Source organism: Natrix helvetica, assembly GCF_964273705.1.
Source record: "Natrix helvetica genome assembly, chromosome: 7".
In the NCBI taxonomy this organism is placed as follows: Eukaryota; Metazoa; Chordata; class Lepidosauria; order Squamata; family Natricidae; genus Natrix; species Natrix helvetica.
The window spans coordinates 17,825,628-17,853,054 of NC_138558.1; the positions used below are offsets into that span (position 1 = coordinate 17,825,628).

The window sequence follows — 27,427 nt, forward strand, 5'->3', positions numbered from 1 at the left end:
TTCCTACACACACACACACACACGTCACACTCCCTACCTACCTATTGTATTTCTATCTCTATTTCTCTCTCTCTCTATCACTCTACCTACCAACCTACCTACTCTCTCTCCCCCTACCTATCTATTGTATTTCTCTCCCTCCCTATTTCTCTCTCTATCCCTCTTACCTACCTACCTACACAAACTCTCTCTCTCCCTACCTACCTACTGTATTTCTCTCTCTTTCTCTCCCTCTCTATCCCTCTATTTATCCACTTACATTTTTTTTTAAAAAATTGCCTCTTCAAAACCTTGGTGCGTCTTTTACTCCGGTGCGTCTTATACTCTGAAAAATACTGTATGTCTACTTTAATGAAAAGAAGGACTAGGGGAGACATGATAGCAGTGTTCCAATATCTCAGGGGTTGCCACAAAGAAGAGGGAGTCAAACTATTCTCCAAGGCACCTGAGGGTAGAACAAGAAGCAATGGGTGGAAACTAATCAAGGAGAGAAGCAACTTAGAACTGAGGAGAAATTTCCTGACAGTTAGAACAATTAATCAGTGGAACAGCTTGCCTCCAGAAGTTGTGAATGCCCCAACACTGGAAGTCTTTAAGAAGATGTTGGATAGCCATTTGTCTGAAATGGTATAGGGTTCCCTGCCTAGGCAGGGGGTTGGACTAGAAGACCTCCAAGGTCCCTTCCAACTTTGTTATGCTGTTCTACTCTATTCTATTCATAACTGTACACAAGAAAGCTGATGAAGTACTTTCAATCGCTTCTCGAGGAAAACTGCGCCTGCGCACTCCATTGCGTTTCGGCCGTTCCCCGCGCTTGGACATCATCCTCATCATTCCATGTAAAGAAAAAAACCTCCTCGGCTGCTGAGGTGAAAAAAAGAAACCTGGACCAACGGGATGCTGGGCAGAAGGAGCGGGCGGCGGAGGGGAGGGAACCACACCTATGAGGTCATCACTAGGCGTCGTTTTGAAAGTAGCGGGCTTTCTGAAAAACTCAGGGCCGCCCGGCTCCTGGCAAAGTGCTCAGCGCGTCCTTCCGTCGTCATCACGGTCGCTGTTGTCGCGTCATCGCTGCCGCCGCCGGGTTCTTTCTGCCCCCGCTTCTCACCCCGCCGCTCGTTGTGCCGCCGCCGCTCTGCAGGCGCTCCTTGCCTGCCCGGTCGGAGTGGGTCCGCGGTAAGGAAAGCGCGGGAAACAGCCGGCCTGAGCTGGAAGGATGCTCGCTCGCCGGCCCGCCCGGCTTCCTCTCTCCTTCCTCCCCTCCCCCTTCCCGTCTTTGTCTCCATCTCTTTCTCGGCTCAGCCACGGGGGAGAAAAAAAAATCAGGCCCGGAGGAGACAGGCCGCTGGCATGGATGGGCTGCCCGAGGTGCTCCCTGAGTCTCATGATCGTGGTGGGCTGGAAACCCGGATTTGGGGGGGGGGGGCAGGCAAGCGACCCCAAGGGAAGGCGGATTGGGGAGGCTGGAAGAGATAAGGGAAGATGGGAGGGGGGGAACCCGAATAAAATAGGGAATTGAGGTGCGGGGAGGAAAAGCTGTGAGGGCGGGGCTTCGAGATGAGGTGGGGGGGCACGATTAAGGCCTGCTCGATTCTGGAGAGAAATGTTGCTGGATCGGAGCGAGGGGAGCTGTGTATGGATGGAGGAGAATAATGTGGGGGGAGGGAAGAATCTGCTGTTAGGAGGGATGTGCGGTAAGAATCTCGTTTCCAATCAATGATGAGCAGAAGGAAAAATAAAATCATGCCAGAAGGGAGAGGAAGACGAATGATCTGCCTTGGGAGGGGGAGGAGGAGGAGGAGCGCCTTTCTGATGAAGAGAGATGCCCTTGTTATGGGTGGAAGATATCCCGCCTTTTCACCAGGCGAGCTTATCTAACACAGAAAAAAAAATCTGTAGCTATTAGGCATGTGTTAAAAAAACAAAGACAAAACAAAAAGAGAATTGCTGACTGTAGTGAAATAATGATCTGTGGTCGTGGATGGGAATGCAAGCCTTGTGGCATCTTGTATTTAATTTATTTGATTTGTCAATTGTTTACAAGATAACAGGTATAAGAATGAACAAGAGTATGAATGAAATGGGGAACAGTAGGCACAGTGGTGTGCTTATGCACGCCCCTTACAGACCACTTAGGAATTGGCTGAGGGCCACACTAGACAGTCTAAGGTTAAAGTTTTGGGGATTTGAAGATGTAATAGCAGAGTCAGGTAGAGCATTCCAGGCATTGACCACTCGGTTGCTGAAGTCGTATTTTCTGCAATCAAGTCTGGAGTGGTTACCTTCAATTTGTATCTATTGTGTGCTCATGTATTGTTGTGGTTGAGGCTGAAGTAGTCATTGACAGGTGGCACATTTTAGTAGATAATTTTATGTGCTACGCTTAGGTCACACTGAAGGCGGCGTAGTTCTACATTGTCCAAGCCCAAAATTTCAAGCCTGGTGGTGTGGGATAGTCTGTTGCAAGCAGAGGAGTGGAGTACTCTTCTCGTGAAATACTTCTGGACTCACTCAATTGTATTAATGTCCGATATACAGTGCGGATTCCAGACAGATGAGCTGTATTCGAGAATTGGTCTAGCAAAGGTTTGGTCTAGCAAAGGTTTCACCGGAAGAGAAGCTTTGTAACATTAGGTTAACAACTCTTAATGCCTTTTTGGCAATGCTGTTACAGTGAGCTCTAGCTTTTAAATCGTTTGATATGAGTACTCCTAGGTCCGTGACAGAGTGAGGGTCATCTATGAGGTTGTATCTGCCTGGCTTGTATTTGGTGTTCTGATTTTTCTTAGCGTTGTGTAGGACAGAGCATGTGTTGGTTGAGATTTGGAGTTGCCACTTTTTTGATGAATATAGGAAGTCCTCCTTACAACTGTCCCATCTAGAGAGTTAGAGGTGGTGATGAAAACTTTTGCAGCTGGTCCTTGCATTTATGACCTTTACTGATTGTAAAGCAAAGGAAAGCTGAATGAAGATCCTAAACACAGTGACAGTTTCATTTAGTGCCCACTTGGATTGGCAGCGTGAATTGCTGATCCCATTTGTGATCACTACTAAATGAGGACTACCTTTACATTTATACAATATAATGATCTTGATTTTCTGTCGTAACGGTATGTTCAGTCTTGGTTTAGTCATAGAGATGATTTGAAATATTTTGATGTATCATTGACTGTATTTGTAAAAATTAGTGGTTTTGAATTATGGGGTATTTTTATATACATGCAGAGTTGAAGGTTGGTTGCAGACTGTTATAGTAGAAATAAAGTATGTGAGAATAAATTCAGTGCTTAACCAATGATTCAATATTGAGAGCAGATAGGCCCGTGATAGCGAACCTATGGCATGGGTGCCAGAGGTGGTACGCAGAGCCCTCTCTGTAGGCACGCGCGCCAGCTGCTGGAGCGCCGGGAAACAGCATGAAAACAGCCAAAGACGCCCCCAAACCAGGCCGTTTTTGACCATTTTAGGCTGTTTTTGGCGCTCTGGCGGAAGAACAAAAAACAGCCTGAAAATGGCCTGAAAACAGCCTGAAAAAAGCCCCCAAAACGCCCCCAAAACCAGTCAAAAAATAGGCATGTGTGCACCAGGCAGCTGGTCTTTGGGTTTCCGGCACTCCGGCGCATGTGCATGCATGCGTGTTCTGATTTGGGCATGCGGTGCTGAAAAGGTTCGGCATCACTGAGATAGGCCAATGCCCCTTGATTTTTTAATATGTATTTTTTAGATAAACCTTTTCTTGGGGTGAAGTTGGTTGTCTGTGGTTGGAGACATGAATATGCGTGTACATTCAGAGGATGCTGTGTTGGCTAGGAGGCAATAATTATTTTCAAAAAATGTTAGCCTATGAAAATGTTAAGGGAATATGGAACTGCAAATTAATGTATCAAAGATTGAGGGAGTTGTGTCAGACGGGAAAAAATGGAACAAAATGTCATAAAGTAAATGTTAATGGCAAAATCTACAGCAAATAAATGACTACTGTATATGAATCATGGTCGACTGTTCCCTGAAAATAGAAAATAGAAAAAGGGAGGAATTTTAAATACAAATGCTGATAATAAAATTCTAGGTAGTTTATGGTCTGTAGCAGGGGATGAACATTTATTAAAAGAATTTAAAATGCTTTGGTCTTCTTCGTTATATGAAAATAACGAAGAATTGATTATGTCATGAAAAATATAAACTAATAGTAACTAATGTAGTGTGGATGTACTACAGGTAGTCCTCGACTTACAAGAGTTCATTTAGTGACCATACAAAGTTACAATGGCACTGAAAAAAGTGATTTATGACCATTTTCACACTTACAACCAGCATCCCTGTGGTCACGTGATCAAAATTTGGATGCTTGGCAATTGGTTCGTAGTTATGATGGTTACAGTGTCCTGGGGCCATGTCAACAGCTTTTACAATCTTTTGACAGAGTCAAAGGGGAAACCAGATTCACTTAAGAACCATGTTACTAACTTAACAAGTGCAGTGATTCAATTAACAACTGTGGTATCTTAAAATGGATCAATACTCACTTAACATAAATGTTGGACTTAATTGTGGTCGGAAGTCGAGGACTACCTGTTCTTAAAATGAATGTGATAAAACAAGTAAAGAGAGTCAAGAATGAATGGGGGTTGAATCACTAGATTGAAAAGTGAGTGACCACAATAGAAAAATACCTTGAAGTTGTTTAGTCATACTGAGAGAATGAATAAGATTTCAAGTACATGAATGGAGAGTAACAGAGTTGGAAGGGACCTTGGAAGGTCTTCTAGTCCAACCCCCTGCTTAGGCAGGAAACCCTACACCACTTCAGACAAATGGCTATCCAACCTCTTCTTAAAATCTTCCAGTGTTGGAGCATTCACAACCTCTGGAGGCAAGTTGTTCCACTGATTAATTGTTCTAACTCTCAGGAAATTTCTCCTCAGTTCTAAGTTGCTTCTCTCCTGGATTAATTTCCACCCATTGCTTCTTGTTTTACCCTCAGGTACTTTGGAGAATAGCTTGACTCCCTCTTCTTTGTGGAAACCCCTGAAATATTGGAACACTGCTATGATGTCTCCCCTAGTCCTTCTTTCTCTTAAGCTAAACATACCCAGTTTCTGCAACCGTTCTTCATATGTTTTAGTCTCCAGTCCCCTAATCTTCTTTATTGCTCTTCTCTGCACTCTTTCTAGAGTCTCCACATATTTTCTACATCGTGGTGACCAAAACTGAATGCAGTATTCCAAGTGTGGCCTTACCAAGGCATTATAAAGTGGTATTAACACTTCACATGATATTGATTCTATCCCTCTATTTATGCAGCCTAGAACTGTGTTGGCTTTTTTGGCAGCTGCTGCACACTCATATTTAAATGGTTGTCCACTAGGATTCCAAGATCCCTCTCAAAGTTACTACTATTGAGCGAAGTACCACATATACTGTGCCTGTGCATTTTGTTTTTCTGCATAGAGCTTCTCTAACAGAAATGCCAAACTTGTCAGGACACTTCATGTGATATATCGCAACTTTCCCCCCCTTCACTAAAATGAGGGTGGGGGTGGCCAGCGTGTGACACATCTGGCCCAAAGGCCGTGAGTTTGACACCCCTGTTCTATAACTGCAGATCTTGAATATAGGAAGAAAGCTAATGATGCTGTTAAACTGCTGTTCTTGGCATATCAGAACCTCAGCAAGATGAAAGAAAACGATTGCTGGAATGACAGAGGATAAATGAAACTCTTCACCCTCAAATTCCCAGGTGTTTTCTAGGCATACAAATTATAAAGGGAAGCTCTTTGTACGTATTTCCATAACATAATATATCCACCATCGCTCTTCCTAGTGCCATGTAGGCAACGCAGATTAGCAACATAACTTTTCTATTTAAAGGGCCTCAAGTGTTGAGACTAACAGTTTTGTGAAGGGAGATAGTGAACTTATACAAACCCATAAACGTCTTTGTGTTATGCAGAAGGTAAATGTTTTTTTTAAATGTTTGGACATTGTACTACATTGTGCCACAACCTTTATAGTCTGGGTCAGAGTTTCAAAATAAAAACTTTGTGAGTGGATCTGAATTTTATTTATAGGCAGCAGCTTTCAGAGTTAGAACATTTGCTTATATGCTCCTTTGCTACACAGATGGAAAAGGGTGAAATTAATTGTGGATTTATGGGTACAAATGAATGGTTTTGTCAGATCTTTGATAATGTCCAATACGAAGGTTGAAAAGTGAACACCATCATTCTGAAGGCTAGAAATCTTTAGAACGATCCTTTGCAACTTTCCCAGCTGGCTTGCAACAAGCAAAATCAATGGGGGAAGCAGGATTCACTTAATGACTGCATGATTTGGTTAAAACCTATAGTGATTTGTTTAACAATTGTGGTAACAAAGGTGGTAAAATTGACTGTGCCTCATTTAATAACCGCCTTGCTTAGCAATAGGAATTCTGGTCCCAATTGTCATAATTCAAGGACCATCAGTATAAGGAAATTTCCCTGTAGTGGTTTCTGAATGTTAGTTTCTGTCTTTATATCATGTGGACACCCTTTTGACTAAGCCTGTGGAGATTCTCAGTCATCCAGGTCCTGGTGTCCCAAAGGTGCTTTTTCAGGAGGTAACTGGACATTCTTGGGGGGGGGGGTGTTTATTTTTTAAGACGTTTTGTTTCTCATTCAAGAAGCTTCTGACTGGGTGGTGGTGAATGGAAGGATTTATATTCCTTGCAGATAGCTGAACATTTGCATTCTTTTAGAGCAGTGTTTCTCAACCTTGGCGACTTGAAGTCCATAGGACTTCAAGTCGCCAAGGTTGAGAAACACTGTTTTAAAGAGTCCTTGAGGTCACTAGGAGGTTTATCTGTGTCCTCAGGATCATCCAAGTACTGTAAATGGGTGTGGAGCCTTCTTGGCTGCAAGTTCCTTCACTGTTGAAGACAGTTGCCGGCTGTTGAAGATGAGTTTGTGTTGTCTGCATCTCAAGCTGAAACCTTTTGACCAATGTAAATATTTTGGCTCCATAACATTGTTGACTGAACAGACCGGGATTGCATCAAGACAATAGGCCAATAGTACAATGGTATTCTATATCTATTTAATGATCCAGTCTGTTCTGGCTGCCAAATAACTGCTTGAGATAAAGAGCTGTGCAAATTCTTCAAATGAAGGTTTTTTTTTTACTAATGTGTAAGAACATGCACTTTTCTCTCTGAATCACAAAAGTAGCCAAGGCTTTCTCTAGACTTGTAGAGATTTTTTTAAAAGCTTCTCTCAGATTCCAGTGGGTATCATATTCTCCTGTCTGGGTATGGGAATATGATGAGTATGTATGTACAGGATTATTGGTGGAATGGCTATCTAATGACCCAAATATCAGATTTCACAATATTTGTCTAAGTTTTACCCTGTTTGAAATCTTAAATGTCTGCAGTGAAATGCATTGTGCTTATATTTTTGTCTGTTAAAATGCCCAAGGGGATGGGCTTATTTGTTTTTGTTTTAGAGTGGTCTTTGGAATCATGATTAGGGTTTATAAATTATGCCTAATGGCCTAGTATGATATATTAACAAAGTAAATTCTACTTTAGTCAACAAACAGATGTTTTATTTTGGCTTAGTGTGACGTGCACCCAAGAATAATAGGAGTGGGGAAAAAAAGCTAATATTGATTCATGGCAACTCCATATTTATCTAAAATACGTCTGTACTGCTTTTTCAGGACTCATGCTTTAAGGGTCTTATAAAAAATAGGATCCTATGGTATAAAAATCACTAAAATTATTTTACTGATTAAATAATTAAACAAGTATAATAATAAATAATTAACTAATTACTTTAATCTTAGAATTAAGAATTATCCAATCTAATACATCTAAGGAATGTATTAGAATGTATGAAGAGACTAAGTAAACGTTAAGAGTTTTGCTAGCATCTTGCAATGCAGGAGTTTGTCTTAAAATGTACAGCATTAAAACAGTTTGGAAAGAAATGTCTGAAAAAATTAAGACAACAATAGAGCAGCGCTGACTGATAACCACAGCTGACGCTTGGTAAAATACACACCTTACACTACATTGCATCGTTGATTATCTTCCTTAATAACTTGCTTTTTTTTTTCTCCAGTTACACTTCATTTATGTGGGGCTATTATAATTCCCAGCAATTTTGAAACTGAACATTATAAACTGGCAAAAGTGAAGCACGAAGATCATGAATTTGTTTAATCTGGACCGCTTTCGCTTTGAGAAGAGGGCCAACGTTGAAGGACAAAATGCTCCGTCTTCAGATTCTCCTGAAGATCAGAAAGAGCCCACTGTTTTCAGTACTATAACGAAGGATTCTACAATTCCTTCTCCTTCAGAAGATCATGCTACTACTGTTGGTGGAGAAGATGTTAACGATCATACTAGTGGACCAACCTCTCCAGCATCTGATGTGTCTGAAGAAACCGGTAAACCCTGGGTTTCCCCCCCCCCCTAATTTATAAATTAATCAAGATCCTATGAACATCACTTTACTGCTCTAAGGAACACTTTAAAATAAATTACTCCAAAACAAAAATGCTGGTATTTTCTAGAAAACTAGTTAGTTACTTATTAAATTACAAGATTCAATCTGGGTTGGTCACTGGGACCAGAGGTTTTGTTTTCTGAGCCTTCAGACCAGTGGTGGGTTGCAGGCGGTATGCCCTGGTATGGGCGTGCCGGAGCCAGCCCGGAGCACCGGATACCGTTCCGGTATGGTGCTCTGGAGGGCCCGCTCGCCCGCCCTCACATCTTACCTGTGCTTTAAGCTTTTGGCGCTTACATGCACGGCGCGTACAGCGGCTGCGCAATGCTCCGCTGAGCAGCTGGAGTGTCGCGGAGGCTTGGGGAAGCGTCACTGCCAAGCACGATGCATGCATGCGCTGCGCGCGTGCATGTAGGTGACACCGGGACCGTTCCAACTGTAGTGGTTGGAACGGAATCCGGAACCCACCACTGCTTCAGACTCATGCTGGAGCCCATCTTTAAAGAACTTCTCTCGAATCTTCTGCATGGATTGCCCCTGTGACTATGTAGGGCAGAGGAGAAGGAAACTAACCATCAGATTGCAAAACAGAAGCAAGCTGTCAGACGTGGAGCCCCAAACTCATTGGTAGCTTTATACTGCAATGAACAAGGACACACATTCAATTTTGCAGCTACTAAGATTGTTGGACGAGCAGGCACAAAAACAGCCAGGGAAGTGATTGAAACCTGGGAAACAGGCCCCTTGTCAGTCAACAGGAGTGCTGATTTACAACCAGCCTATTAAGTACTTAGAAGGTGAGGGCTGGGCAGCACAAGCAAACAACAGTGAAAGACTTAAAATATAGCCATCAACACACCCCAATCAGCATCTGAAAAGCCACATACAGCAGGCATCATATAAATACCACACACAGAACTTTAAAGGTCCTTATTGAGAAATACATCGATACGCATACAAATCAGTTCTATGTTGTTTTTGGGAACTTTAGCTCTGCCTTTAAGTCCATTGACAAATCTCAAGTATGAGAAAAACTAGCTTATATTGATAAGCACTTTCTTAAACTAATACAGTTAGAACCACATACAGTTCTGACATTACAGTTAGATTAAGAATAGGCCCAGCTTTGTTTTATATGCTTTGTGTCATTTAGAGTCTCCAGATATGTGGAACTAAAATTTCCACAGTTCCATCTTTCTGTGCCAGACTGATAGGAAAAGTTAGTGCAAAATGACTGATGGACATCAGATTGCCTTTCTCTGATATCAGAACATGTTCAATGTAACCTGTGATATAAATAATATAAATTATTTAACATGTCTGCTAGTTAATTCCTTATGAATGGTTGTACTGTATATACTGTATTTTTCGATGTATAAGATGCACCCCACCCCCAAAAGTGTGTGGAAATGTCTGTGCATCTTCTAGAGCAGGGGTGTCCAAACTTGGGAACTTTAAGACTTGTGGACTTCAACTCCCAGAATTCACCAGCCAGCTCTGGCTGGGGAATTCTGGGAGTTGAAGTCCACAAGTCTTAAAGTTCCCAAGTTTGGACACCCCTGTTCTAGAGCGAATGTTGCCAAAGCCCCACCCACCCGCTAGCCCTCACCCTTCAGCTTCTGCCTCCCAGCAGTTTGCCGTCTTGCAGCAAACAGCCTCATCAGCCTCAGCACAGCTTGATTTAGCACCAGCAGCTGATTGGCGGTTGGATCTGCTTTCCAGAATACCACCTATCAGCTGTTTCAGGCCACAGGATTACCGCAGTTGCTGCCCATCGCTGCTGCTGCCTATTGCCACCTCCGCGCACCTCATTTTTGGCCTCCACATGACCTGTTTTTGGCCCGTTCCAGGAGGCAGGGATAGGCGGTGGTGGCAATCCCCACCGCCTGGAACGGGCTAGAAATGAGCAAAAATGGGGCTTGCAGAGGCGGCGATAGGCAGTGGTGATCCACGCAGCCTGGAACAGCTGATAGGCGGTATTTCAGGAGGCAGGTCCAACTGCCAATCACTTGCTGATGATAAATCAGGCTGTGCTGAAGCTGACCGGACTGTTTGCTGCAAGAAGGCAAATTGCTGGGAAGCAGAGGCAGATTTTTTTTTTCTTGTTTTCCTCCCCAAAAGCTAGGTGCGTCTTATAGTCCAAAAATATGGTAAGTAACCTAAATATTAGATAAGTCTCAATTCAGGTAAGATGAAGTTTTTATTAGAAGATTATTTTGTTAGTAGGCGATGTTGCCAATTAAGTGGCATTCAGTCTCTTCTAAATAGAGCTTGTTGTGTATATTGATTTTTTTTAAAAAAAATTCCATTTCCTTGGCCTCATAGATTACATTACAAAATCATAAAACAATTAGTTTTGTGTATAAATGTTGTTAATCTTTAAAACATATTTTTGCTCTTGTTCAATGAGATATCTGTTTCTAATCCATTCTGAATTTATTGAGTACTTTGGTGCACATATTCTAAACTTGAGAATAAAATATTCTTGAACTCAGACTTGGTGATAGTTATATAAATCAGAAAATTTTGGGAAAGTACATATTTAATTGGAACTATTATCAAACAGAGCATTTATATGTAAGCTATGTTTTATTGAGTCCAATGCAATTCAAGTTGCAAGTTTTTTCTTTATTTCCATCTTGCTATATCAGTACATCTTTCTAGCCATATGTTACTATTACAGCTTGTAAAATTTTCACTATGCTTCGGGCGGGGGGCATATCAAATATGCCACTTTATGTGTGTATTCACATTTGTCTCTGCCATCAGTTAAGAATTCTCTGAGTTAAGAATTCAGAGTTATGAACAATTTTTTATTTAATATTGTATCACGAAATACATCTTGGTTACAAAAAGCATTTTAATTCTGTTTGCGAATAATGTATATTTTGTATCGTTTGTTCTGCTTCCAAAGATGACTCCAGTATCCCAGAAACTCCTGAAGCTAAGAGGACAGTGCAATCAAAGTATTTTAAATATAAGAAAGATGTCATTGAATTGTCATCTGAGAGTGAAGATGAAGAAGTACGAGGGACATGCAAAAATAAAAAGCAATCCTCGGTTTCTCGAAGGGATGTTATTATAATGTAAGCTTTATAACTTCTTTCAGATTAATTGCTTAGTTTAAAATTAAAAATCAATCTGGAATCCTCAGGATTGATGTTCCTGTGGGCATGGCACAAAGATAACACTTGAAGCTGGCAGTTCAAATTGCTTCAAATTTCTCCAAACACTCCCACATTTCTGGCAAGTCCCAGAGCAAAATGATGACAGATATATTGCAACCTCTGGCTGTAAATAATCCAACCCAACACTGTAAACACCACGGCTGCACAGCATTATAAATCCAGCAAGTTGAAGAATCCAGCAAGCAAGGGAGCATACAGAGTCTCCTTAAGTCTCAGTCCCCAGGTGTGCTTTATGAAGAGCAGCGGAGCACTCTCCTCCCAATTAGCCGGCTCAGTCTGTGCTGTTCTTGCCTTCACTCTCCGTGCTCACGGATCAGGATGGAGTGGTCCTTGCTCATTGCCTGAGCTCTGTCTCTCATGTTCACTGCTTAGCCTCTCTTGGTCATCCAGCCTTGGTTCTTCCCTGTCTACAAGCCGTCCTAATCCTGAAAAGCCCTGGCCTGACTGACCCTACTGCTTCCCACTTTCCTCCGAAGCCAATGAAGCTGCCCCCTCAATCTCTGTCGGCTCCAGTTCCAGCTTGTCTTACCCCGCAGATTCAGGCTCCGACGGGGATATCACATTTCCTATGATATAAGATTTTCAGCATAAACATAATAAGGTGGTAAACCATGAATTTTAGTCAACTTAATGGATATGGTTCTGAATAAAATACAGAGATTCACCATAAGGTTGCTTTCAATTAGTAACATTGTGAAAGTGGTCAAGGAGATGCTAATATGATAAGATACATTATGTCAAATACTATAATTAATCCATATCAGATATTTCCAGACACGTTTCTCTCATTTAAGTTTGAATGTTCTTCCCAATATGCCTTTCTGATATATTGGTCTTGAATATTTACCGTTTTATTTTTTGCTTGTTTTTCTAAAGAGTTAGGTTGAACATGCCATACTGAATCAGAAATCAGAATCAGAAATGAAATCAGAAAACAATAATTAAGTAGAATAAAACATTCCAAAATGGAGTTTCACATGTGAGCACCCACCCAAATGGAGCTTCGTGTATGAGTGCTTTTGGGTGGCCTGTTCCGAACAGGCCACGCCCCAGAATGGGCTGTGGCCCGGGGGTTGGGGACCTAAAATCCTAGGAGCTAAAAAAAAAACAACACTTACTACATCATGTAAAAAAAATGCAAAAAAATCTTCTAGATTAAAGAAAATATTTTTTTCCTGTTTTAGTAAGATTTTTTAATAGGTCTATAATTTTTGATTTCCAGGAAATTTACTATTATCATTCTAATGTCTAACCACTGTTTCCTAATGTCTGTTTGTGTGTTTTGTGATGTATTTTTTAATTCTACAGTAAAAATTATCATAATATTTTATGTCCACATTTAGTTCTGAACCTTCTGATGACGAAAGTGAGAATGAATCATCACAATCTCTCCATAAAAATAGTCCAGCTGAAATGTCAGATGCCACAGAGGAAGAGGAGGAAGAGGAGGATCTGAATTACTGTAAACTCCAAACACTAAAAGAACTTTTCCCACAAAAAAGTGACCAAGCATTATTAGAGGTACGGTATTATAATTATCAGGAAATATCCATAGACATAACTTGCAATTGTGGGTTGTTTCCGATTCAGACCGGTTCAGCCGAACCGGTAATGGTTTGGGGGCCTGGGTCACTGGAACCGGCAGCGACCCAGGCCTGCCACGCCCCCACACTGGTTCTCTGGGCAACACCATAGGCACCGCCATCTTGCTTTTCACTTCTGCACACGTGTACAAGCATTTCTATTGCATTGCGCATGCGCGCATTCAGCGCGCACCAGCGAACCAACAGTAGAGCCTGCCTGAACCCACCTCTGATACCATGAATGTCTGAAGATCAATCTCTTTCAAAGAGTTCTTGTCTTCTCTTTCCCTGTATTTCAGCAGCCTTAATCAGAATATAGGTAGTCACTAAATGAGTGTTTGTAAGCCGGGGACTGCCTGTATTAGAAAGAGGATAACGATGTATTCAGCCTCTGTGTCTCTCACACACATATACTGTATATTGCATTTCCGAATAAAAATGCATAGGATTTCATAGCAAAATTTTAAAGTAATAATAATTTTAATCTAGAAAAGAAATATTTTTTCTCATCTTCTTCTTGTAGCTCATAGAATCAACAAATACTATGGATGAAGCTATAGCTGCTGGTCTAAAATTGTTTGATGAAGGTAGACGGCTATTTTTTATTTATTTTTATGATTTTTTTTGTAATTGACATGTTTGATATAACTACTATTTCATCCCACCATCTTATTTATTATTGTTCAAATATTATATAGACTTGCTGACATAAATGCTAACAAAAAACTTACATAAAATACTGAAACTTGTATACAAGGAGAGTCAAAATAGCAACAATTCTGTTACGTACCTAATGTCACATGTTCTTAAATTCTTTTTCCCAAAGTTATGAGAAGTCACTAAGTGTCACTCATTGCTAAATATGCACAAATAGGTGGTTAGTTCCTACTGTGCAGGTAACTTTTTTCAGAAAACAAACATTAAAACCATCATTTTATGCATATGAACTTATCCTTAAACTAAAATATATTTTATAACATACGGCATGTACAGAAATCTATTAAAATTGCTTAAATTAAGACCTTGTAGATGCACTTTAAACAAAATGCTGTTCCAGTTTTACAGTGTTTAAATACTTCACAAAGATGTTTTGTTTTGATCTGGTTCTTTAATTCCCCATTGTCCTCAGCTTCTTCTTTTTTTAAAACAGCGTTTTCACATAACAGTAAAATTTCAGATCTTTTTTATAGTAACTGACAAAGACACTACAGTACGTATATGTGTGTACAAAGAATCAGGGAAGAATAAACAAGTCTGTAAACAATGGCCTAGTTTTAAGTTCAATTATTGAACACCTGTTTGTCGAAGAGGGAGAAATTAATCATTTCTTCTGAAAGGCGACAGTTGATTACATTGTGAAAATGAAACAATGTAAAATAAATGTAATTAATTCGTGTGATTAATTTGAACTAATGCTACTATTGCCATGTAATATTTCCCATGTTAATTATCATATTAACAGATTTAGAATTTGTGTCACAATTGATCACACAGTCTGCGACAAATAACATGTGGCATTTTTATCTACTTACCATGTCTTTCCCAAAGACTAGGGATATGCAGATACTGTTTAATAATATTGCCTGTATCATTGCAGGATGTGAGCTATTCCAAGTAAAGCTGTAGTTTGCAATTGACTAATGGTGATTTTGTCAATGCCAAATGGTGTTCAAGTGAATGAAGCAGCCTAATGTTTTTACTGCATATTGGACTGCAACTGAATTTGAGCAAACATGTTTATACACCTTAGAATTTATAAAATTATAATTGTAACTTATGGGTTAGGATCACCACCACAAAATCAAGATGATGTACGTGTTAATAAATAGACACTGATATATATTGAAGCTACTGAGCTCACACACTCATCTGAATTGTAGTTTGTGAGCAGAGAAGACAAAAAGTTGTGTTTGTTGCAATAATGGCAATAGATTTGCCATTAAATGATATACATCTTTCACACTGTAAAGTAAACTGTATATTGCATGTGCATAAACAATACTAAAATACTGTCTGGAACTTGTATAAGAAATAAGTGTTTCAAAACATGTAGGTGGGAGGCTAATCTTAATCGTTCTACAGTACTATTTTAAAGAGAGAATTATGATTGTGAGTTTAGTTTATGTTTTTAAATAAGACGGCCCAACATAATTTTATTATAGTATTTTACTGTTCCTGAAATAATACAAATAACCATAATCACATACTGTAGATATTAGACCGAAAGTCCTTTTCAAATATTAATTTAATGTACTTTTTTTACTTATAAAAGGAGGCTCTCGAAAGAGAAAGCTTGAAGATGGTGTGATGAATGATTCTGAAGATAAAGATGACCAAAGTGCAAAAAAGAAAAGACTTGAACCTGTGAGCATTTGGTCATATTTTCAATAAATACCAAAACCTAAGCTAAGTGTGGAACTCGGTAGCAAAAGCAGAAGATCACAAACTTCACTAAATATTTGATAACTTTTTTCAAGAAGTGGAAAAATTCTTCTTTCGGACCCAGTAGTCTTTGTTGATGATACCGGCTTAATATATAAAGATCTTGCTCTGCTTCCTGTACTCCTAAATACATTTTTCATCTACTGTATTTTTCGGAGTATAAGACACACCTTTTTTCCTCTAAAAGGAGGCTGAAAATCAGGGTGTGTCTTATACACCGAATACAGCATTTTTTGCCTCCCGAAGCCACGCCCCCTTCACCAAAATGGCCGTGCATACCCTTATAGAGGCTTTCAGATAGCTCCTGGAGGCTGGGGAGGGCAGAAATGAGTGGAAAACGGGCCGTTTTTTGCTCAGTTTTGTTCCTCCAGCCCCCAGGAGCATTCTATAAGCCTCCATAAGGCTATGCATGCTTTTTTTTTGACAAAAAAGGGCCCATTTTCACGAAAAACGGACTATTTCTTTGCTCATTTTGCCCACCTCCCCAATTCCCCAGGTGCACTCTGCAAGCCCCCCCCCCCCCCCCCGGCTATTCATGCCTTTTTTAAAAAGAAAATGGGCCCGTTTTCACGATAAATGGGCCATTTGGGGGAGGTTTGCAGAGTGCAAAAACTTTTTTTTTCCTTTCAGGAAGCTGTTTAGTTAGAGGGATTGAGGAGAATTACATTGATCAAGTGCTGTGCCAGCAGAAACAAAGTTTTAGGTGCTATAGGTCAGCGATTTCCTTCTCCAACACCTGGAAACATCTACCTACCTACCTACTCTCTCTCTCTCTCTCCCTACTCACTTTATTTCTCTCTCTCCCACCCCTCTATCTACCTATTTACCTACTCACTCTCTCTCCCCCTACCTATCTACTGTATTTCTCTCTATTTTTCTCTCTATCCCTCTACCTACCAACCTACCTACTCTCTCTCTCTCCCTATCTGCTGTATTTCTCTCTATCTCTCTCTACTTCTCTCTCTATCCCTCTACCTACCTACCTACACACTCTCTATCTTTCCCTACCTACCTACCTACTGTATTTCTCTCTATATATTTCTCTCTTTCTCTCTCTATCCTTTTATCTACCTAACTACTCTCTCTCTCTCTCACTACTTATCTACTGCATTTCTCTCTCTTTCTCTCCCTCTCTATTCCTCTATCTACCTACCTACTTTTTTTAAAAAAATTGCCTCTTCAAAACCTGGGTGCGTCTTATACTCCGGTGCGTCTTATGCTCTGAAAAATACGGTATATCATGTCTTCAGTTAATGGCGATGTAGCCACTTGGATTATGCCATTAAATGCTAAACATTGCCTTGGGCCTGATTGCACAATTTCTGTGTACCATGGTCTGTATTTGATAGCCATGGAATACAATGGCTGGATAAAGCAATAGGTGGAGCCAGGACAAAAAACTGAATTAAAATTAATTTAATTAAATAACTGGAAGTAATATGATTACTCTGGCCCTATTTTAGAATTTTATCCTGTTACATTCTAAAATATAATTTGACATCAACTTTGGGAGTTTTCTGAAGGGTTCCAAAAGTCCTGGGACCCTAGAGTTACGTAGCGCCACTAAAGATTGCATATCAGTCTGTCACTAGACTACCTACACCTGTCTTTGATTAAAATCTTTGTTTACTGAATTAGTGGAAAGTAGAGAGAGAAAAATATATACAGTCTTAACTCTGATTAAGCTACAGCTTTTGTGTATAGTTACAGATGTCTGTCTGTCTATCTCTGATTCTCACTCTCTCTTGTGAGAGAATATTGAATTTCAAAATTTCACCGTAGTATCTGAAATGCTTAGTTTAATTTTATGAAACATAATGTACAGTGGGACCTCGGGTGCCGACCGCAATCCCTTCCAGGACTTCAGTCAGCACCCGATTTGTGGTTGTGACCAGAAGCAAGACAAACTGCGCATGTGTGCGCACACAAAAAATGGCACGGAAGGGGAAATCGCTGAGGCAGGCAAAATCACTGCAGCTGTGTTTATTCGACACCGGAGGATGTGTTTGTGACGTGAGTGAAGCATTTAGCATTCGGTCGGCACCTGAATTGTTCGTCGTCTGAGCCATTTGGGATCGGAGGTCCCACTGTATTGATCCAACCATTAAGCAGTGCTAGTTTACCTAAATGGGTTTTCTGGTCACTGATTTCCCCCCCCCCCATTAAGTTATGATGTATTTGTATAATATATATTTTAGGATTGTTTTAATTAATGTACATGTATTTAAATGGTAGAGCTGAATTGCAAACTAAAATTGATCTTTTTTTTCCCCAACCATAGTTGCAAGATCCTGAAAACGAGGGGGAAAAGCATGAGCATCTAGTAAGCAAATTGCACAAAGAATTTCCAAGTTTAGATAAAGAGGTATGGTTTTACTTGACAGTATATGTTTTAGGCCAGTATTAGAAATAGATATGTAGCACCACCAAAGATTGCATATCTGTCCCATATACCTTTAGGAGCTTGGAGCACTTTAAACTGTAAATAGGAATATTCCAACCCCCCCCCCCCCCCTAACCAAGTTTTCAGTCTGACATAAAGGCTGAAGGATTGAAATTTTCACTAAAATTGAGACTTCTTCTGTACTGCTATAGCATCTCGGCCTTAATTATTAGATAAAATATCAAGACTCTTGTGGATTTAGCAAGCTGTACATTGTAGTTCTCAATACCGGGATTCTTTCTTGAACTGCTTTTTAGATGAGATTATATACATATGTGCAGTTTTGATAGCAAGGTCTCTGTATGTGTTTTATATGGTTTATTAATCCTGTGATCATGCAGGATTTATTTATTTTGTGAATTAGGAACTGAGAGATGTACTTCAGGAACATAACTGGATATATCAAGAAGCTTTGGATTCTTTAAAAGCATTTATGGAAGATCAAGAGGGTAAAGATACTTTTACTTTAATTAGTATATATATCATTAACTGAGTAAGCATGCATCTTTCTTATTGCCCACATATTCAGAGAGATCCATACTCTGCTTCTAATAAAAGGTTTGAAAGAGGTTTCAAAATCATTCTGTACGGATTTTGTTTAATTTAGTGAAGCAGGACTTAACATAAAAGAAGCAAAAGAAATTTACAGGAATGCGATGAAAATATAAGACATCATAGTAAAAATACACACCTAACAAATGAAGAAAGGAAAATCCTCATGCAAGTTTTAATCAGATTTAAAATAAGAGAATCAGCACCATTTCATGACATGGTGTTGTTAAGTGAGACTGAGTGTCATTATGGAAGAAGCTCTCTGTCTCATTCTTACAAAGAATGAGCTAAAAGAATTGGTGGCAATGCATGTTCTGATAATCTTTAAACACGAGTGACTTAGAGTAAGAAGAATTGGTATTTTAGGTACTGTGTCCCAAGCCAGTTAGGACTTTAAAGGTAAGCTCCGGCATCTTGAAGTAAGCTTGTAAGCAAGTATATTGCTCTTTTATCACTTTAATATATTCTCCTCCAGTTGAAGAGAGCTTGTGGGTTGGTTTCCAAACGTTTCGTTACCAGGCTAGGTAACATCTTCAGCAGAGTGTAGGGAATGTCAGTGTCAGTGTTCTTCTGCTTATAAGGGCCCTTATAAGGACACTGGCATCCCCTACATTCCGCTGGAGATGTCACCTAGCCTGGTAATGAAACGTTTGGAAACCAACACACAAGCTCAGAGAACAAACCTTTACCCTCATCCTACACCCAAGCTACAGCTATTCGCCAATATTGCATACTATACATATATTCTAGTGGGACGCGGTGGCTCAGTGGCTAAGACGCTGAGCTTGTTGTTCAGAAAGGTTGGCAGTTCGGCGGTTCGAATCCCTAGCACCGCGTAACCAAGTGAGCTCCCGTTACTTGTCCCAGCTTCTGCCAACCTAGCAGATCAAAAGCATGTAAAAATGCAAATAGAAAAATAGGAGCCACCTTTGGTAGGAAGGTAACAGCGTTCCGTGCGCCTTTGGCGTTTAGTCATGCCGGCCACATGACCACGGAGATGTCTTGGGACAGCGCTGGCTCTTCGGCTTTAAAATGGAGATGAGCACCGCCCCCTAGAGTTGGGAACGACTAGTACATATGTGCAAGGGGAACCTTTACCACAGACATATATTTTGAACTCTTTCTTATCTCAGGGGGTTCTTCTCAAGTTCAGTGAGGCCTTAATTGAGAAGATATGTACTTAATATGCATTTTCAGAAATGTGGTAAGTTATCTAGAAGAGAATATTCATCTGATTCCTAGATATGAGGACCACCTATGTTCTCCAGCTTTCTGAATTCAACTTATGTTTATTCTATAGCCCAATACTGACTCCAGGCACTGGAATGACAGCTGCAAAGCTTTGCTTGAATATGATAATGAAGAAAGATAAATATTTTCACCATAATGATAGAATGCATATGAAAGGGCTTCACAGCTTCGTATAGATGGTAAAAAGTATGGCAAATGAAATAATGCTTTGTGAGTCCCCCAAAGGCTGTGGAGTTGAAGATCCCCCCCCCCCACTTTAAAAGTAGACATTTGTGACTCATATTTAACTGAGGAGGCCTTTTCAAGAAGAAACTGAGTTTTTATGCCTGGAAACTCTTTCCTCTAAAAAGAGGCTGAAAATCAGGGTGTGTCTTATACACCGAATACAGCATTGTTTGCCTCCCGAAGCTCCGCCCCCTTCACCAAAATGGCCGTGCATACCCTTATGGAGGCTTTTAGGTAGCTCCTGGAGGCTGGGGAGGGCAGAAATGAGTGAAAACGGGGCCGTGCTCAATTTTATTCCCCCAGCCCCCAGGAGCATTCTATAAGCCTCCATAAGGCTATGCATGCAATTTGTTTGACAAAAAAATAGCCAATTTTCGCAAAAAACGGCCCAATTTTTTGCTCGTTTTGCTCCCCCCCCCACTTCCCCAGGAGCACTCTGCAAGCCACACACCCCCAAGGCTATTCATGTCTTTTTGCTTCATGCCTCAGCTGCACTGAGTCTTAAAAAGTTATTAAATTTGAACAGAAGCAACTTCATGATGCTTTTGTGGACTCCTGCTAGATTCAGTGGGCTTTGCTATTGTCCTCGCTTTTCAAATTGTCTCCATCCTTTTACATTATATCTACAGATGCACCTTCAAAGAGTGAAGTTTCAAACGGAAAGAGCGTCTCGGTTAATAATGCCGCTCACCACACGAAAGATACCAATACAAAGCCGAAAGAGAAATCATCCAAAACTTCTGAGAATGGCTTCATGAGAAAGAAAAAGAAGAAGAAAATTTGGAGTACTAAAAAGGACTCCCAGGAGGTGCAATACGAATCTGCTTCGGAAGCCGGTAGCTCCCTTGATGAGGACTATAGCAGTGGCGACGAAGTGATGGAAGACGGTTATCGAGCTAAAATTCTTAGTTTTCTTCAACACGCTTCTCTTGGTGAACTCACTTTGATTCCACAGTGTTCTCAGAAAAAGGCTCAAAGAATAATGGAGCTCCGTCCCTTTAATAACTGGGAAACCTTGGTAAGTCTGTATTCTTATTTTTTTTAAACAGCATAGAATATATTCATGGGATGTCTTCCTACTAAGAAGGCATACATGTGTCGCTTTAGCTAACCAAGCTAAAACACTTTGCTTCTTCTAAGCCAGTAGCATTTCAAGCAGTGTCAGATGACCTCACTTTGAATGCATTAAGGGATGATTTTCTTGAAAAATAGAAGCTGATTGGCTGGCAACACTGTCATTAATTCTTGAGCTCGGAAACTTGGTTCACTTTACTGCAGAAGAAGAATTTGGAGCTTTCATTTGTGAAGCTGCTGTTTGCTAGGGTTTTCTGATCTCCTGTCCTTGAAAAACCAAACAGAAATGAAGAACGTGGCAATTTTTTTAAACTGCAACTTTCCTCAGAGAATCGGTAACCAACTTGCAGAGTTTCTCCATGATTGAGATGCCAGGATAATAAGTTGTGTTAAGCAGTTGATGAAGAAACTTCTGTTATTTCTTTTGATTCCTTCATTTTAACTCATCACTGACTTTTTTTAAATCTTAGTATTAAGCAATTTTGGTAATTTTCTTGAGTACTATAAAGGTGTTTTTTTAACCTTCAAAAACAAATTCGAAGTCTTGACATGGAAAATGAAAGAAAGAAAGAATTCCTGTTGGTGAGTACTTTTTATGCTGTTGCAAACATAATGAAAAAAAAATGTTTTCAGTAACTTTATTTCATGCCGTTCCACCAAAATAAACAATATTTAGTTTTTAGAGGTGTGACTTTGTGATTGGGTTTGTTCGTTAATTTCTCAAAGGAAAAATTGTGGGATTTTGTCCCTGTGAGTTTTATTTGTCATTGTTTTAGATAAATGATTGGAAGTAAGATACTTTATCTAATACTTCTGATGTTTGTTCCTTAAAACATTATTTCTAGGAGTTGAGACCACAGCATTTAAGCACTTTTTAAACCCTACCTCTATACATGCTGCATTGTTCCGAATTAGGCATTTTAAGCATAAATTGTTTGGATCAGGTTTTTAAATGGAAAAAAATACAATTTCTTGCATATTTTAAAGTGCATACATGGAAAATACATGCAGATATCTTTACAGCAGTCCTGCCTGTGAAGTTGTTTTGCCTGAAGTCTTATACTTTGAACAGAACATCTGTCCTTTAGAAACATGTTGAGTTTTGTCTAAACAGCTTCTTTGCAATAATAATTGCTAAAGGGCTGCCATTCTTTGAAATAGTTCCACAGAATTAAATTGTGTAGGCCTGTTTTAATTCAAACCTCTTTCATAAAGGATTCATTTGTCAGTACCAAAATATTTACTTAGCTTTTGTAACAACATGCTCTAATATTAATGAAATTCAGCAAATTATATACTTGGGACTTTTCAAGAAGAAATAACTTCTAAAAATGCTGACAGCAGACTATTCAGCTGTCCAGTATTTTTTGTTACTATGCATTAAGGCAGTGTTTGGGGGAGGGGGGGTTCATACTTTGAAACGAAATATAAATAAAAAATGAAAATATTCCAGTTTCTTTTCAACAAAGACGTTAAAACAACTTTAATTTCAAATGTGAAGTCTAAGAGCTGATGTGAATTTGATGGTTCATAATTAATTTTATATGTGCTTTTAAAATTTGAATAATTTAAATTTAATTTATCAATTGTTCAGCCATCACGCATAACTGCTTGCAATATTTTTTTAAAATCTAATAAAAGAGTCACAGTGAGTTTATGGCACAGCAAGAATTTGAATTGTATAGGTTAGTGAACGGTTATTGTAGGTTAGTTTTGGATGTGGAAAATACATTTTTATAAAGCTTCTGTATTAATTATTGCAATTGGTCAATTATTTCAATAATAGTAATATTCAAGTAATGAATAGATTAATCATTTTTTAAAGTTTGGAATGGATATTAATATATGTTTTAGACCAAAATGGGTGCCATTTGTAATAGATAACTCCATTGAGTTAAAGTTTGAATGGAGTTGATGAGATCCATATCTCAAAAATAGATATGTGGTAACAAGAACAAAACACAACATGTCAAGTAGCATATGGAATTGGAGGATGTGGGGGTAATAAGAGATGTTTGGAGTGGTGAGGTGAATGGTGAAAAGTACATTGTTATTTTTCCTACCTCGTATTTTAATACCTTTTATAGTATATCATATTCCTATCTTGCACATAGCAAAGCATTTCTTATCTTGAAAAGTAATGCCATGATGAATATGTATGTCCATTACACCAGAATAACAGATACAGAGGTGGAAGGGACCTTGGAGATCTTCTAATCCAACCCCTAACTCGGGCAAGAAACCCTATACCCGGGATGGTGAACCTGGGGCACGCGTCCACAGGTGGCACACGCAGCCATTTGTCAAAGCACGCAAGGCTTGCCCTGTCAGCTGGCCAGCACGCTGGCAAGCTGAGTTCAGCCTTTTTAAAAGCCATTTTTCGCCCTCCCCAGGCTCCTATAAAGCCTCTGGAGCCTGGGGAGGACAAAAAAAAGCATGCAAAAAAATGGGGGGGGGGAGCGCCTGTCATGCGCACATGCATGCGGGGTGTGTGTCACACATTGCATTATGGGTGCGGCATGCCCACGCACGCCCCCCCCCCTGCGCTCCCCCCACTTATGGCACGCGAGCCAAAAAAGGTTCGCCATTGCTGCCCTATACCATTTCAGACAAATGGTTACCCAAGCTCTTCTTAAAAACCTTACATGTTGAACCAACCACAACTTATGGAGATAAATCACTCCACTGATTAATTGGAAATTTCTCCTTAGTTCTAGATTGGTTCTGTCCTTGATTAATTTCCATCCATTGCTTCTTGTTTTGCCTTCTGGTACTTTGGAGAATAGGTTGGTCCCCTCTTCTTTGTGGCAGCCCCTTAGATATTGGAACACTGCTATCATGTCACTCTTAGTTCTTATTTTCATTAAACTAGACATATCCAATTCCTACAACCATTCTTTATATCTTTTAGCCAACAGTCCCCTAATTCTGTTCTTCTGTTAATGCAACCAAGAACTGTGTTGGCTTTTATAGGCATTGATATTGTTTTACTTAATATAATTTAAAACAATATCTAACAAAATATTTCATAACAAAATAAACATTGTCTTAAAAAAATAATAGGTTAAGAAACTATAGGTTAAGATAATATGTTATTAAAAGGTCAATAGAACTAGAAATGAAAAAGCAACTTGAAATAATTTTTAAAGGGCTGATTGAGTGGTTGAATCAAAGTAGTCTATGTAACAAGTCTTTTAGAAAGATAGTTGATTGAAGAAATTGGACTTAAAAATTTTCCTGGCCCAACCTAAAAATAAGGCTACTTAGGTATATCTAAACCACCGGTGCCAAACTCGATCGCGTCATGAGACGTATCATGGTGGGTTTTTTGCCTTTGCAGAGCTGAAGTTGGTGTGGCCTGCATGTAACGCATCCGGCCCGCGGGCCACCAGTTTGGCAGGCATGCTCTAAAGCAGTGGGTCTCAACCTTCTTAATGCCGCAACCCTTTAATACAGTTCCTCATGTTGTGGTGACCCCCAACCATAAAATTATTTTATGTTTTCCGTATTTTTTCAAAACTATGTGTTTTCCGATGGTCTTAAGCGACCCCCGTGAAAGGGTCGTTTGACCCCCAAAGGGGTCCCGACCCAAAGGTTGAGAACCAGTGCTCTGAAGGGATAAATAAATCTGATCCTTTAGGTAACTAGAATACAACCTTTGGATATATGTATAAATGTTCAGTTTCCAATTTAGGACTCTACTGTCCAATCAGTTGATTATCTATATTGTTATATTGCACTAGATGAAATCTCAGAAACTGACTCTCTTGTATCTTCAAGTGCTTCTATATGGAAACTTTTATTTACCAATATAGTTCCACTTTCATTGTAGTCAGAGGAAGGTTGGAATGCATAGTTTTGACTTGGGTTGTGTGCCTACTTAAGAAGTGGACTTTGTTTAATCTGACTTAAATTTGTACAAGATGAATGCTTCAATAATTCATAAGATTTATTTTGGAGAGTGGCTAAAGGTGTTGTTTTTACTCAAGACTTGGAAACAGATGGAGATAATGCAACGTGAAACAAACTGGGTGGTTTTTTAAACAGATGGTTTCACTTAAAGTGTAATATTTAAAAATTGCAAGTCTTCACAACATCAATCTGGCCTTCCGGCACTTAAAATAATTATTGAAAATGTTAATTAACCTATTAAACTATTTTTACAGGTAAGATAAATTCACTTTTAGAGGTTCAGTCCTACTTAAATTCAAGCATATTTCGTAACAATTTAAGAGAGTTCATCAGAATTGCCAAATAAAAGCCACAACTTTCTAAGGAAGAGATGATATGCATTTCATAAAATAGGTTACTTAATGAATATTGCTGGTATAATTTAAATAATTAATATTTTACAAGATTAAATGGTGTAAATCCAATTGTTCTGTTATTTTGCTACAACAGTCCATAAAATAAGGTTCTTTGCTATAATTCCTTAGCTTTGGCATTCCCATTGTTGCTATTGCTCTTGTTCCCTACCATAACATTACTGCTGAATTAGAATTAATATTAATCGGTTTTAATTTTTAAACAAGCTTCAAGATTAGAAGAAAGTATGCTTCCCTAAATTTTCCATAGGACCTTACAAGCTTCCTGTTCTATCTGATTTTTAATCAAATGTTCAAATGTTTTAATTTTTAAAAATAGGAAACAGGCATGCTGCAAACTACTGTAGCATCAGATTTATTTCCAACCATGATGTTGGAAACAGATGGACTTTTTATAAATTCTTGATGTTTCTGTAAGATGCATTTAACTTGTGTTCTTATTATGAATCTGTACAATACCAAGATAAAAATAAAAGGACGCCTATTTAGTCTGCATACTGTGAAGGAGATTACCTCCTTTAGAAGCAGAGAATAGATGCTATTTTTTAACTGATTTACAACCATTTGATTCAACAAAAGATCTTTATAGCTTTAGGATTAGGAAAATAAATTTTACTTTGCATTCTGTTGTATATAGCAAGTTATTTCCCTGTTTAAACAAGCACAGAGATTATTTATTAGTGCTGGAGGCAATCATAACATTGCAGATAGAGTTTTGACAGGTATTGTCCAGGTTGATTATCTTGACTTTAAAAGGACATTCCATCTTTTCCAGGTGGGTGGTGAATAGCTTTGAAAACTTTAAAGCAGACTTTAGCTGTTCTTTCTCTTTTTAGAAATAATGGTTTGTATACAGCAACCTTTTGCCAAATTAATTTATCACTGCAAGCCATGGATATAGCCTCAGCAGTTCCCAAATAAGTCCTATGAATGCTTTGCAGCTCTTTATTTTTGATTTATTTAAAAAAATCACTTTGTTAGCTTTGGTTTGGACCAGCTAATAAATAAAAGCACATCAAATAAATTAAGTATTGATATAAAGATTCTAACAAATTTTCAGCTCCATATTAATAGCGCCCTCTTTTGTTGCAACAGGATTTTACAGTTTTTATACTGTGTGCTAAAGCAGTTTGAAAAATCCTATTTTGGGTTCATGGTGTCCATGAATTCATTCTAAAAATGCACAATAATATTAATTACTTAATATGTGTTACTATGGGCAGGCCAAAAAATTGTGATCGTATGCTACTCCAATATTGAATGAATAAGACAATAATTCATTAAATTATTGTAATAATTAAGTTAATTAAGTTTTGTCCAGTTTTGCTTGGTTTTTGAACTTTTATTTTCCTTTTTGTAGTTTGTATTTTAATATTTTCAATAAAAAAATGAAAATGTATTGAGAAAAAAATAGGAAAACCAAAAAGTCTGAGGAATAAAACGGATGGATTCTCTATGTTCAATTTATTTTGATTTTGTATTTAAACCTAGTGACTTCCACCACTCTTCTCTCTCTCTCCCTCTTTCCCTCTCTCCCTCCCTCCCTCCCTCTCTCTCAGTTCACAAAAATGTGTAGGACTAATGGCTTGTCGGAAGATATTATTTGGAATTGCAAAACACTACTAAGAGAAAGAGATGTTGTGCTAAGACTTATGAACAAATGTGAAGAGATCTCAAATAAACTGACCAAACAAGTAACAAAAATAACTGGAGAGGGAGGTGGTGGATGGAACATTGCCCAGCCATCCATCCTAAATCCAAGGTTAGCAAGTTTGCTTATTAAAAAACACAACAACATAAACAGAAAAGAAAGAGTGTGATATAGTTTGGTGCTAGATTAAGAGCAGAGAAA

At 39.0% G+C, this 27,427-nt stretch overlaps 1 protein-coding gene across 4 annotated transcripts in view; it reads left to right on the forward strand.

Annotated features, from left to right (window-relative positions):
* The first annotated feature begins 850 nt into the window (after positions 1-850).
* The window catches only part of SMARCAD1 (SNF2 related chromatin remodeling ATPase with DExD box 1), a 42,365-nt gene continuing 15,788 nt past the window's right edge, over positions 851-27,427 (forward strand). Inside the window, exons 1-10 of one of the 4 annotated variants that reach the window (XM_081960467.1) lie at positions 851-869; positions 8,106-8,433; positions 11,407-11,578; positions 13,024-13,201; positions 13,787-13,850; positions 15,536-15,627; positions 17,987-18,070; positions 18,513-18,597; positions 20,806-21,194; positions 27,135-27,337. In XM_081960467.1, the coding sequence (XP_081816593.1) occupies positions 8,193-8,433; positions 11,407-11,578; positions 13,024-13,201; positions 13,787-13,850; positions 15,536-15,627; positions 17,987-18,070; positions 18,513-18,597; positions 20,806-21,194; positions 27,135-27,337 (1,508 nt within the window). In that variant the 5' untranslated portion in view covers positions 851-869; positions 8,106-8,192. Of the gene's footprint in view, positions 870-1,019; positions 1,177-1,228; positions 1,369-8,105; positions 8,434-11,406; positions 11,579-13,023; positions 13,202-13,786; positions 13,851-15,535; positions 15,628-17,986; positions 18,071-18,512; positions 18,598-20,805; positions 21,195-21,419; positions 21,833-27,134; positions 27,338-27,427 lie in introns of those variants that run through there. The other 3 variants (XM_081960465.1, XM_081960466.1, XM_081960468.1) reach the window with 3 other exon arrangements.